Source organism: Bombus impatiens, unplaced genomic scaffold (assembly GCF_000188095.3).
Source record: "Bombus impatiens unplaced genomic scaffold, BIMP_2.2 scf_0102, whole genome shotgun sequence".
Taxonomy (NCBI): domain Eukaryota; kingdom Metazoa; phylum Arthropoda; class Insecta; order Hymenoptera; family Apidae; genus Bombus; species Bombus impatiens.
In genome coordinates, this window is record NT_176521.1 from 3,880,092 (window position 1) to 3,894,373 (window position 14,282).

At 32.5% G+C, this 14,282-nt stretch overlaps 1 protein-coding gene across 3 annotated transcripts in view; it reads right to left on the reverse strand.

Annotated features, from left to right (window-relative positions):
* Positions 1–872: 872 nt before the first annotated feature.
* Positions 873–14,282, reverse strand: part of LOC100747079 (lachesin-like) — a 158,564-nt gene continuing 145,154 nt past the window's right edge. For all 3 annotated transcript variants that reach the window (XM_033318527.1, XM_024364588.2, XM_012380679.3), the window contains one exon: positions 873–1,153. In XM_033318527.1, coding sequence (XP_033174418.1) covers positions 900–1,153 — 254 coding nt within the window. In that variant the 3' untranslated portion in view covers positions 873–899. The remainder of the gene's footprint in view (positions 1,154–14,282) is intronic.

Sequence of the window (14,282 nt, forward strand, 5' to 3'; positions counted from 1 at the left end):
AACTGAAATCCAATATAAAATCGAGAACGACATACTCGCAAGTCAATAGAAGGTTTTCCGCGAATAATATATTTTCATGACATTATTATTTTAATTATTGGCGGCAAAATAATAATGGCAAAATGTTTGGATGTAATATGATTTTTTAAATTATCCAATTATCTTTGATACTGATGATAAACATAGAAAACAGCTTCTGTTATTCTGTAGATTAACATGGTTTATTAACATGATGGATAATTGACTGTTTAAATACTTCTCTGAACACTGCGGAATATACAGGTGCACTACTTCTACGCATATTTTCAGATTCGCTTAAAATTTTACCAATATAATCATGACAGTCGTGTCTCATTGCAGTGGAATTTGAAAATTCAAAATATTTATAATATCGGCATAAAGGTTTTCTACAGTAAGCGTCCAAATACTTTTCTGAATCAGCGTAGATTATAAAAAAAAGAAAATATAAAAAGTTTTACCACCTTGAAAAATACGTGTATATATCTAGTACATCCAAACTTTTCGTCGATATTATACGTCTGCAATAAATCTGCAGCCGTTTCCTCATAGCGTATACGTGTTTCTCCCGCAGCTAAAGGATTAACGAAAGAATAAAATCTTCTCGAAAAAAAAGTGAACTGTCCCAAGCGTCCACTATGTTCTGAAAAGTCTTGATGTTAGAATACGCTTTTTCCAAAACGTTCCCATTCAAATCTGTGAGAATTCACTTAGACAAAAAGTCCAAGAAACATTTAACTGGCTGGTCCTCGATGCACTTCGTACAATTACAATCTCAATCTGGTTGGTAGCTAGTATATTGTAAGTGACTAGCGTGACCCTGAAGACTCATCCGGACGCGAATTAATCAGTTTCAGGTGTAATAACGATCACAGAATGGTCTACGTCGACAAACCACCGGCTAAGATGACAGTAATCGCGGCGATGCCAAGATTCGCAAATAAATGGCAGTGAAAGTACGACGAGGCAGTGGCCGATTGAAAATCAACCTGTTCATCATCGTTCTCGACGCCTTTCAGCATTGGCTCGTCCTTCATGCCTGTCGTGTTCCTTTCGTGACTGTGATCCATCTTCCAACTCTTCTTCGAATCTCGCCTGGTGTTCGGTCTACGCATCGTCGGCGATCTATCGATCCCTGGAAAAATATGAATTTACCGTGTTAAGAGCACGTTCTTGGCTATGACTCGGAATTTACGGCGTGCTTGCAGCCGTACTCCGATCAAATGGTCGCAACTCTCGAAGAAATATCACTCGCCTTGTTCGAATCGAGTCGAGAGATCTTGTTTCGCGATTGGGAAACGATTTGTACTCGGAACCTGTGATGAAGGGTTTTGGCTACGCTTTTACGTCGAATCGCGAATTCAAATTTGCTATGCTTTATGGTATAGTGGGTACTGATGTTGTAGGAATCTGATTTTAATGTATTATTCGTGCATTCAAGAATATATGGATTCCATTTAGAAAGACGATATTGATCGCCGTATATTTTTTGTGTCCACATCATTCATCCATAACATCGTATTATGGTGCCCTGGATACCATTCAATTTTTGAATGAAACGTTGTAGTATATAGTAAGCGATTTATAAGTTAATTGCAATAATGTTTTAACATTGTACACCTTGTATATGTGATAACTCTATTTTATTTTATTGAAATTTTTCAATGTATTTCAATACGAGATTTCGCACGGTATTGGTAATGCGATTATATTGTATTTCATTATTGTGTCCATTGAGGTTGCGTGATCGACCAAATGAATTTTAATAATTGTTTCGGATTAATTTAATAGTAAATCATTATTAACTGCTAAAAGAAAACATTGTTGCAAGTCGTTTTTCTTGAAATAACTGCAGATAATCTAAATGGAAAATTTGTCTTCATAAAATCCAAACATGAAAATCGAACAATATAAATAACTGGTAATTACATGTATTACATGTGTAATATTTATCCATTAATGTTCATTGACAATTGAATTTAATTAGAATCAGAATTTAATTAGAATTAGAATTAATTAGAATTTGATAAAGCGATATCAAATACCGAAAATTCAAATTTTACCTTAATTTTCAATGTGAAAGATAGAAATCAAAAACTCCATTATGGATCTCGTAGCCAATGTTGCAAATGTAGATCTATAGACTGTCATACCCCTATCAGTTTCTCATAAATTCCCCATTATGTACGATACTGTGTTACTTGATCAGTGTTAAGTTAGTGTGCCATTAGTTTAACGCAGCTCTGACGAAGGTACATCTATGGATTCAGTTCTATACATCTAACTTCATACTTAGAGCATATTGTTCGAAACCTTTAAGGATTAGAATGTGCAGCTTCGCGCTTCAGCAACTACAAGTTTTTGCGTTTTGAAGTTTATATTGTTATGGGAGCAAGTTAATTGTTAACAGTTATATCACGTACTTAAAGTTACTATTTTAAATTGATTGAATATACAAATGTTACTAAAATAAACAGTCAAGGCAATGGCCAGATCAATTGCAAATAGTAATTTTGTACATTCACTTTATTTTTATCATATTTTTCTAATTATTTATATGTATATTTATATATTTTTTATATTTTAAGATAATTCTAATAATGAAAAAATTAGTTGCTTTACCTATAGATATATAGAAATAGAGCTTCCACGTACAAAATATTTTTTTAAATTATTTCATTTCATAGATTCTGATATCGGAAATAATAAGATATTATACAACTTAATCAGCAGCGTAGTTAGAATAAAATTTGCATGTATTAAATAAAAGACAAAATGAAATTTAAATAAAATCTAATTCTGAAGAGAAATCAGCATTCGCAAAGACCTGCTTTCATGACAAATATTTGTCCGTGGAACGAAATGCAACGGAATTTCACGATCTTCGAAGTCCAATTTACCGGGTTGATGAATAAAATAAAATTTCTTTACCGAAGGACTAAAACGTAACCTACTTGCTAGGAAGTTCAGGAGCAAATTGTTCGTAGGATGAGAAGTTGTAACACATTTAATTGAATATTGATTCTGTTTCTATTGTTTTAACGGAAAACGAGAATCGCTTAATTACTGTATTAACCGTATTTATCGTATTAACAATATGTTAAAAATATATTTTGCTCGTCTGAAATATTCATTATAGGTGCTTTATATTTTAGAAAATAGGCAATGTTACGGCATAGGATTATTATTAATAACGAATTGCAATATGAACTGAATAATAGAAAATTAGAATACAGTGACTTATTGAGCAATTAGACGAATTAATTTACTAGATGATGTGCAGAAACAATTTTGAATAACTTGCAAGTAGTCAGAATCGCGAAGAAAATATATAATAATAGTCAATTTTACAATTCTTTTATCTGGGCCTGAAAATGAAAATTTGAAAAATATATTTTGTACATCTATGTCAGTTGTATACATACTGAAAGCTTCATTGAAATTGGTTTATGCAGGAAAGAATCTTTAGATTTATTACAATTATAGGCTCAAATTTGTGAAAAATGGCGATTTCCACCATTTTCAATCGTTTGTACCTTAAAGCAACGTTAAACGATTTCGATGACATTTTCAGTATGTAGGTATGTAACTGACATAAATGTAAAAAATGTATTTTTTAAATGTTCAGTACAGGTTCAACTAAAAAAATTGTAAACTTGACCTATACCATTTTCTTGCCGATACTGACCAATTTTTTCAAAATTTTTTTAACCGTTATCTAGTAAACTAACCCACCTAACTTTACAAGAAAACTTAAATCGTTCGTTCCAATTTACGAAAGTTACTTTGCTGTAAAAGGTGCTCAAATATTTTCGTGAGTTACTGTATATCGAAATAAAAATTACTGGTTTCACAATGATATATAAAAAAAAAGTATAAAAAATTGTTATTGAAATACACATAGGGATGAATTATTAAAGCCTTTGGTTTCGAATACATCGTTTTATCTACCGGGTAAAAGTACATTGTTACGATGCGACAAAGACCACTAGGAAATACTTCGGACGCATTTCATATCATACAGGTCGGCAAAGGAAGAATGTTTCACATCAATGTAGTATCGTAATCCTATTACACCACCACAGTATATCGATAAGCGCTTTTGATTGTGCCAGTCTACGGTAATCTTCCATCATATCTACTGATTTGATAAGCTCGTTTGAAATCCGTTTCATCGGTGTGATTGTTACGTATACTGAAGTAATAGCATTAAATAGTATCTTTAGTACTCACGTTATGCCAACGCACAGAACAGGATACTGAGAGCTAATCTCAAATCAATATTCTTTCCCACACCTTCTACAATTTTATTTTGCTTTCTGCATCTATGAGATGTTTAGTTTAATCACGTATCATAAATGTTTATCTTAAATGGAAACACTTAAAACAATTTTTAAGAGCTTATTAATAAAATATAAAATTTGATTGAACAGTTAGATCAATACGTCAGTATCATTGTTATACGTTAAAAAATAATTTGACATTATAACTGTATACATTATAATGACATTATAATACGTATACAATTCAACACAGAATTATCAACAAATTATCAACATAAACTCATTCTACTTTTCCATTTATTTATATCTATTATCCCATTATCCTATTATAACTAAGCAAACACTTCTTGAATAAATAATAAAACACGTATGTATACGACTCAACTGAACATTACCGTTAATCACTGTTTGCTCAAATAATTCAATGAAAAGGTACATGACTCAACTTAGGATACCAATAAACGTTATACCGAAACGCAAACGATGCCCAAATCGAAACCGAAGTGCTCACCTATAACGCCAAGATCTAGCACAGTATACATAGTACATGTAGCAACAACTTAACGCCATAAACCGAAAGCACAATCTAAGCGAGGTTAAATCACTGGTGTCCGAGAATCCATTCACTTAATCAATAAACCAATCTACAGCTCGATGTCCATCGAGCGGGACAGCGCATCGTGCGTGTAACGGATAGTCGCTGCGCGATGGCAACGCGCGTTATCGCCGATCTGTCCATTAATAAAGATGAACGTGCGGAATCTCATCAGCGCCACGAAGTCTGGCCCGGAGGATTTAATGCTCGTCAAATTGTGCGCCGTGGAAAGCCGCTTTACGTGAAATCGCGCGCGCGTGACCACGTGCCACCAGTGAAAGCGCCAGCAGCTTTTCACAGATATCGAGCAATAACCCGGGAAAAATAATCGACGAACTGTGCACAAGAACCACGTATTGGAACGTCGCGTGCCGTAAAAGCCAGAGTGCACTTGTCAGTTGCACGCTTCATCGAAAACGTCCACCGTGACCCCAGCGACGATATTAATTTTCTCCATGCGCGGATCCTCCACAAGCGTGGCCCCGCGTTATTCGAAAATACACTTCTTCCAATTATTCCTTTAAACGGAGCTGGAAAGCGATAGCCCGGCTTCACTGTCATCTCTGTGGTTAAAGCTGCCGAAAAAGTCGATGCGTTCGACTGTTAAATAACCGACCGCGGGTCAGACGACGAAATTTCTTTCGTGCTTTCACAGTTGCAGCGTGAGGTAGGTTTGACAGTTTTGAGTATGTGGTGTGGTTACAGACTCGAATGCGAGAATGGTTGTATTGGAAATCAGTGGGATAGTGGCTTAATGATTGACGGTGCATTGGATTTTCTTCTTTTTTTTTTATATATGGAGTGCTCCGTTTGGTTTAGATTAATATTGGCGGAGTATTTTCATACTTCAGTAATATCGATGTGGATTATCTTCAAATGTATGGCTTTAATCGCTTTACCGATGTCATACAAATAAGAACGAGAATTAACTTTTATCGTTGAATCGTTTTATACTGATATATTAAATAAAAATGTACCACAAATGATATAAACATTAATTATACTAGGCACGTAATTTTTAATAATTACCAACTTTAAAAAATAAGAAACAGGGAGAGATAAGGCTTTACATTTTATGAAAGAATTATTGAAATGATTTCCCTACTTACAGTATAAGTATCTGTGTCTGACTACTGTGATGCATAAATTTACTGCCTCTAGTACGTTACGTTTTTCTAAGACTCTAAATGTGTTTGTCTTTAATTTGACTAATATTTTATACTATTATCGAGATCTTTAATATTTCTGGCATGGTCCACAGCTTTAACATGACCTATAGATAGAAATCAGAAAGTATAAAATCAGGAGATATTTCACTCGACCAACCCATATCTTAGCTACATATGTATGTATAAGTTCATAGAAGAACTTGGTTCTTGAAAACTAAGCCTCGGATAGAAGCATTTTATACTAAACTTTTGATTTATGTTTGCGTATAGAATCGCCCTCTTTACGTTTGTATAATACTTCCAGCCACGGCCTATATATTTGTAACTACATATTTTCTGTTTCTTTGCTTTACGATATTTTTCACTCATTCTTTAATCCAAAAACTTTCGAGTCTATTTTATGATACATTTATTATAATATGCACCATGTTATAACCAGAAGTAGAAAAGGAATTGCCTTCTAATTGAGCGATTCTATTACTGTTAATGTCTTCGAGGTCCTACTTCGCGTTCATACAGGGGAGAATCAATGAATGCTTATTATATTCTCGAATCGATAAAAGAGTGACGCTGCTAGGAAAAGTAAATTTTTGTGAAAGTCGGTTTGAAGAAAATTATTAGTTACTCGACTATTTAATAATGTAGATATTCTTTTCTCTGTTTGCAATTTACAAGATATTAATCTTCAAGTTTCGAAATTTCTAAAAAAGAATTTAAGCGTTATTGTGGATACCAATCTGGTTAAATACTATAATTTTTATAAATGCCATATAACACTTTCATTATAGTAAATATTAGTATAGTAAATAAGTTAATTTTTTCAATATCTTTAAATTTACAATTTTTAAGATATTTTACTTTTCTATCGAATAGAAGACACGAACTGTATGTTTCTCGATCAGTCCACATAAATAGAGCTTTACTCCATAGTATAGCTGGATTGCTACGCTCCGCCACGTCCTAGGAATTTCGTCGATAGTGCGATAAGCCCTTTGCTTCTGGAGTCCTGTAACACCTTGGGGTTGTTGGGTCGGTTTACCACCTATTTTATCATAATCGATAGAATACAACAGATATTGGGAAATTTTCGAGCAGCTGTCCATCTTATCTGAAGGTATTTGTAACGAGACAATATCCCTGAAGAGTAAAACAGCTGAGACTCGAAATCCATATCTTCGTGCATGTCTGAGATTCTTTCACTAGGAAGAAATTACTTGATTGTCTGTAGTTTTGTAGTTGCGAACTCTGACGAACAATTCAGAAATGGATAGAACAGCAATCTCATAATGTACACGGCAATATGAACGTCGAAATTACCGATATTACGTATTACATATCTCATATTACTTTATTTAAAAATGTTGAGGTTGAAGCTAAATCTTTTCTTTTTTAAAGGAGTCTTTTAGACATTTTACTCTACACATCAGTTTCTTAACAACTTTGTGAGAACGGCTTTTCTGTAATTAATCAAAAAGTTATTTTTGCTGCGGCTTACTATGAGGATTACGTTTTAAAACTTTGAAGATGAATACCTCTATTTCGGTAAGGCTAGACTTCCTAACAATTAAATTGTGTATAGTTAATATATTAAATAACGCATCGTCAAAATTTCTAAGAAATTGCAAGAAAGTCGGTCTACGCTACACGTACCTTGATAGAATAGAAACCAGGTGAATTGTTGGATATCTTCCTAACAATGTCTACCTAAAACTTTGGATGTAGAAATTTACACTTATCATTTACACTATAATCTCAAATATCTGATTATTCCTCATATCACTATCATTAAAAATTTAGTTACTCGTATTAGCAACAAATTCTGTTAATATGTCTTAACTCTTTCGACTCTACGAATATCTAAACACATTCGATAGAATCTGAAATCATTTTCATTGATTAAAAGTATGCAATTTAGTAAATTTACGATACTAAAATTTAGAATCATTAATATTTCACAGAAGTTAAGAACTCTCCCGTTAAGAAGGCTCTTAGAATTCTTTTTTAGACCATTCTTTAATCAAAAATTTATCGAATTAAACACAATCACAATCTATATGTACTTGTAGCATTGATTTCGAATTAATAGCAAAATTAATATGAGATTCAGTATACCTCTAGAAAAAGTTTTTCAGTCAAGGTCATTAGTACAAATGAGTTAAATTGTAAAATTATATTAGCTTTTCCAATATGTTTTGTATGTAAATGGTATATAGATTATATGTAAATTATATGTAAATTATCATGTATCGTTGAGTTTGCAGTGCCGTATTGAAATGTACGGTTGAATATCATGGCAATATATTTATTTCTATTTTTATTTACGAACAGAACTATCCTACAACTGCATCTTACACCGAAACCGGAGGTAGTCGACAAATAAAATTTTCTTCAGAAATGTTTGCGTAGTAGATTGTCAATTAGATTTTGCATTTTGTCGAGAAGATTCTCCGTTTTGGTGCACGAATCTTGAAGGAACTTATGATTCTTAGACAAGTAATTTATGACGTACTGCGCAGAGTCTGAGGAAATTATTTTCACCACTTCGTAGGATTGCTAAGGAAACACAAGCATAAAATATACCTTGCTTTCATGTACTTCGCTCTCTTTTGTGACATACAAGGATAAAAAGGAAACGATAACAGAGAAGTAGCGAAATCTAACGAATGAAAATTATACGAAGAAAATATTTCTACATCACTTAATGGCGTTCCGAACGCTGAATCGATTTGTAATTAGCTCGTTGTACGTTTCATAGTGATTCGAATTCCAAGTTAAATCTTAATGTGCATACGTGGCGTCTGCTGCAATCGGAGATTCGTCTAAGTAAATATTAAATCGTACGGTGTTCGATAATCAAACTTGCTCTTTGTTTATATAGGTTTGCGTTGTTGAATTTAATTTCAACGCTGTAATTGCATTTGTTTCGACGGCAATTGTGCAGTCACGTTTGTTCGTAATTATAAACCATATTGTGCATCCGAATTTGCTTGAATGCACATAAGGGCCATATAACATACACTGTAATATTATTCTTTATTGCGTCGCCAATGCAATAAACGTGAATTCTTGCGTGAAAAAATGGAAAAGGCCAAAATGTAATATTTATCGTAATATTTTACAATATATAATGTAAAATTATATATAACGTAAACGAGTAAAAATATTAACGATATTTTATTGAAACAACAGTAAAAGGTCTCCAATATAAAAATGTTCCTGTTTCAGATGATATTAAATATAATTAAAAAATTATGTAATTTCAGCAATGAGTCCGCGAAAACGTCAAACTCTATCAAGGTAATTTTTGAAGTTCGTTATGATTGTAAACTTTGAATTTTTTAATTTTCAATTTTCAAAATTCAATTAGCTAAAGAAACATGTATCTTTCTGGAAATAATTTTTTGAATTATATAAATTGCAATTTTTTTCCTTACGGGTTATTGGTATTTTAAAAACATGAGTTAATAATTGAAGATTAATTGATAACTTGAAGAATCAATTTGTAGGTTTATTTTCGTTACAAGTTTATTATTTGGAAATTAATTCGATATTGACATTTGCTAACATTGTTATTGTACATACACGTGGTAGACGTAAAACAAGCCTACGAGGTTATATTATAGTGTAGTCTAATGATAACGTTGGAACTTCAATGCAATTCGATTCTAAAATTGTTTGACTGTAGTACTTCTATACCCTAGTTCCAATTAACAAAGTAGAACTAGTGGTTTGCCTAAGGAGTCAGGTATTCAAAAGACTAACAGAAAATCGAAACATGATTTTTTCTTATTTCAGATCGATGTTTGTAGAATTTTTAACTACTACCGGTTAGAAATACAAAGCAACACAGTTATTTAATAAAATCAGAATCGTGTAATATTAGCTGTTAAGAATTTACATTAAATATCATGAATTTTGATAATAACATTAATAACGTTTTCGTTCAAAATTACTTTGATAAAATCACGATAAATTTTTATAGAAATTGCAAATGTCTTGAAACTAAACAAATCAGCTATAATTAATTTCTGTTTTTACCCGAGTACATGATTAGTATTGAATCTTTCAAAAAACACATTACATGCTTCCATAAGTTTATTTGTCGCGGGGAAATAACATGAAAAATCATGAATTTAAAAGTAGATTTTCTAAAATAATCTTTGTAACACCATCGCTTCTCTTTTACATTTTAATTTATAGAATAATGTGGCTTTTGAGTGATTTATCTATATACTTATCTATATGTATACTTGTGATATTTTATGTACTTTAGTTCAATGGATTATCGATAAAATAATTTTGGAAAACTCGAAAATTATAGTAATATTTCATCAAAAGTTGCCACTAAAATCCGTAATGTGCTAAGGCATCCTGCCATAACTAAATATATCTCGTTGAAACACGAATTAAACTCAAACTTAACTTATAATTCATGGTTTAATCTAGGCTCACCCTGCCAATATCTTATCTGACAAGTCAGATTAAACCCAGATCTGTACAATCTATCTAATTCTAATCTAACATTCCCAACATATCTGACACACGCAGAATGCTTTATGCCCATATATGTATACATCTACCTACCTAATCCAATAATTACGCTATTAATCATCCCTCCCGAATCTATTTCTATTTCATTCCAAAAAGGTCCTTATAATCTTAAACAATATCATTTGAATATTCTTTGTGGATACATAACAAATGTTAATAACAACCATTTAACCATTGTAATTTCATATCAAATCAAACCTGATACTCTATTATATTCCTTCTTCTTCGATATACAACAGATCACATATATTTTCTACTTTGTAATTTAACCTAACAGTATTACGTCATTTGGATTATTCTCAACGCAATTCTGTTCTTTCATATTTACACAATTCTTTAAATTCATGGAAAATATGAAAGAAACATTGTTGATATATGTGATATCATGGTTGAATTTTCTGCTAAAATATTCCCCCAAGTATTAAAAACTTTCTTTTCGTCGAAGCAAAAGTAAGATTGCAATATAAAAATTCGGAAATTGCATGATAAAAAATATACTCACTCACATACGTAAATATATTTTGGAAACTAATAAACGTAAAAGATCTGCGCGAGTCATAATCCATTCAACTTTCATCAAGGGTTAATTGCTGTCAGAGCAAAACCAATCACAGCTCGAATCCATCTTGAAAACACATTCATCCCTTTAATTTCCTCTTACTTCTACCATTTTTCCATCACCCTTCTTACCATTGTCTGGTAATTCGTTCTTCTCTCGCTCGAACGAGGTTTCCATCGAAATTAATCGACTTTAATGAAGCATATAACCTAGCCTGATCCGTTCTTCCCTGCTAATTATTGCCTTAACGTTATTAAGCACGAACGACACGGGGTTTAAGAAAAGAATCGAAGGAAGGGAACGAGCTCGAAGTGCGTTTCAATAGAGCGTGAATTATTGAATTCACATGGTAGGGCCAATTACTCGAGAAAATGCTGACGATGATTGCACGTTGTGTCGCCCATTTTATTTACAATTATCGATAATTAAGAACGTGCCAGAACCGAGTCGTTGCTCTTTCTCTCTCTCCTTCTCTTTTGATGCATCGTCATGGAATGGTGGTTTTCGTTAACTCCGTCCCCATTTCTCTTTCTCCGTTACATTCCGCGTGCTCGTTCTCCTCTCTTTCCCTTGGCTTTCTCGCCGGCCGATACTCTAATCGGGCGACCGATTAATTATCAGCCAGAACCGAGAACGAACCGTGAATAGATGCCTAGCCGTTTAATCGTATGTATACCATTCGGAAATCACGTTCCACAGTTGAAATTTTGTTCAAGGAACTGGAAATGCACGTACGATGTTCTTTTTTTTCAATGAAATTCTGTAAAGGGTGGCATAAATTAGGTGGAAAATGAAGGATTGTGCTACGCAATCTTTAGAGAAATAAATCTCTCCATGGAGTTTTCTGCACTGGATAGAAACATTGTAAGCGTCATACAGTTTTGTGTAATGTTTGGTTTATTCGTTTGTTTGCAAGAGAATAAAGCGCTGCGTAGACTTGCGTTTACTATTTTTTGGCTATAATTATGACATAAATTATTAACATATTTACTAAGAAAGACCAGTTAATTCGATCACTAAGGCTATTCATGTTTTTGGGAATACTAATTTTTTTGTATTTTATATTTTTGAATTATATCACCTAATTATTATATCACCTAATTATAATTATATCACCTTCTTTTTATATTTGTATTTGCGTCCCATCTTTGTTGAAGATAAATTGTATCATATTTATTTTTGGCGGAACAATTGACATATTTCGAATTAGTCTTCATTAATTTCAATTTCAGTAGAAATTTCTGATTAAGTTATTATGTCTGATTAGTATTCTACACTTTTCAATAGCAAATAGTATAACAGCTATAGAAAATGTCTTAACTGTTTCAAAAATACTGAACATATTCCTGACTGATTTCTTTTTACATATGTCTTTATATGAGTCTCAATAATCTTTTCATATAAAAAAAAAGATTATAATGGAACGTGATTTCCCTTGAAATCAATAACTGGAATCATTCGAGTGGTTTAGGCCGCGTGAACATGTCCAGTACAAGCACGTGACGTTTATGTAGGAAATTTTGACATGATATGATGCGACATGACGTGCTATACGACCCGTCATAATTTAAAGCTGTCTGAAATTCTCTGGCGCTGGTTTAGTCTTTCCTTTTTTCTTCCTGAATTACGGTACTAACATCATTAGCTAACGAGAAAGTACCTGCAAGACGATGTTTCTCTTTGGCCTCTAACTTCTCGAGTTCTTTGAGCCGAATGCAAACGTTTGCAGTAGTTTAAAAAAGGTGTATGATGCAATCTTCTTGTAAAGGATCGTAAAGGTTTGTAAAAGGGGTTAATTCTTATTACGAATGGAAATAACTACAGAGAAATAATTCGAGTAAAATAAACGATCCTGGAACTGGTACGTATATGTTAACACGTGACACATAAAATTGTTCTATCCTTGTCTAACTTAACGCGAAAGATCGTAAGATTTGCAAAGTTTTTTCTTTAATTATTTATTCTATTACTTCATTTACAAACTCGATACAAGTTTCGTATCAAATCAATTTGTACTTGGAGCAGTTTATTCTCATTTAAAAACAGAACAAAGATTTGCGGAATAGGTATCTGTCAATTTATAGAAATTGGTGAGATTTATTTGATCAAGTAGCAAGTTCTATCGTAAATATACATTTTCTTGTTTCTATTTTTCGATAGATAACATTTACGATTTTGTTATTGCGTTCAGTTTCGATATTAAAAATTTCTTCGTGGATAATTAAACCTCGCTTAGTTCAAATGACGTTCGTTTGTTTTTGGCCATAACCAAAACGGAAACTCCCTTGTGACGTCTAGTTTCAAGTATAACATTCGTACAGTATGACACGGACATAATCTCGTGAACCAACCTCAGCGTTTAATTTACTGTACACGACATATCTCGTGAGCTCTGGGTCACTGTGTTGAAATTGCGATTAAGAATCTAAGAAAGTAAAGCAATGCATAAAAGCGAATGTGTCTTTTCTTGAATTTATAAACCAGTGAATTCAATTAAATAAGAAGCGAAGTATAGCTATACTTCTAATTGTTTTTGAACGTAACTATCTGTTTTCATAACAGCGTGTGCCTGATATAGAATTTATACAGTCATAAATTTAATGCCATAAATCGGAATGAGATTTGAAATTAAAACAAAGACTAAACTTGACTACGTATATTATATTTCTTGGTCCTGATAATCCCACCATATTGTGTAAATGTAATTTGATGTTATAAAAGAGAGGTTTAACTTAAAGATTCATTAAATAACAGGTCAACATTGTTCTTCAGCAATTAACAAAATAAAAGAAAATATCGGAGCTCCTGAAATGAGGAAGTTGTTAGCAATGATGTATAAGCTGTTGGATAAGAGTTCCTTGAAAGCGACCATTACGATGTAGATTAATACTTCATACGTAAAGTGTTGTAGCAGTAATCTGGATATTTCTTTTATCGCCTCTCATATGTCATAACTGGACTGCGCAATTTTATGCATTTATGCGAAAATTAAAGATACAAAAATGCAAAACATGCATCTAAGATATGTGATATATGAAATATCCAAAGTAAAGTAATGGTTATAATGCTTAATAAGTAAATGTAGAATCCCTATTTAAATCCTATCT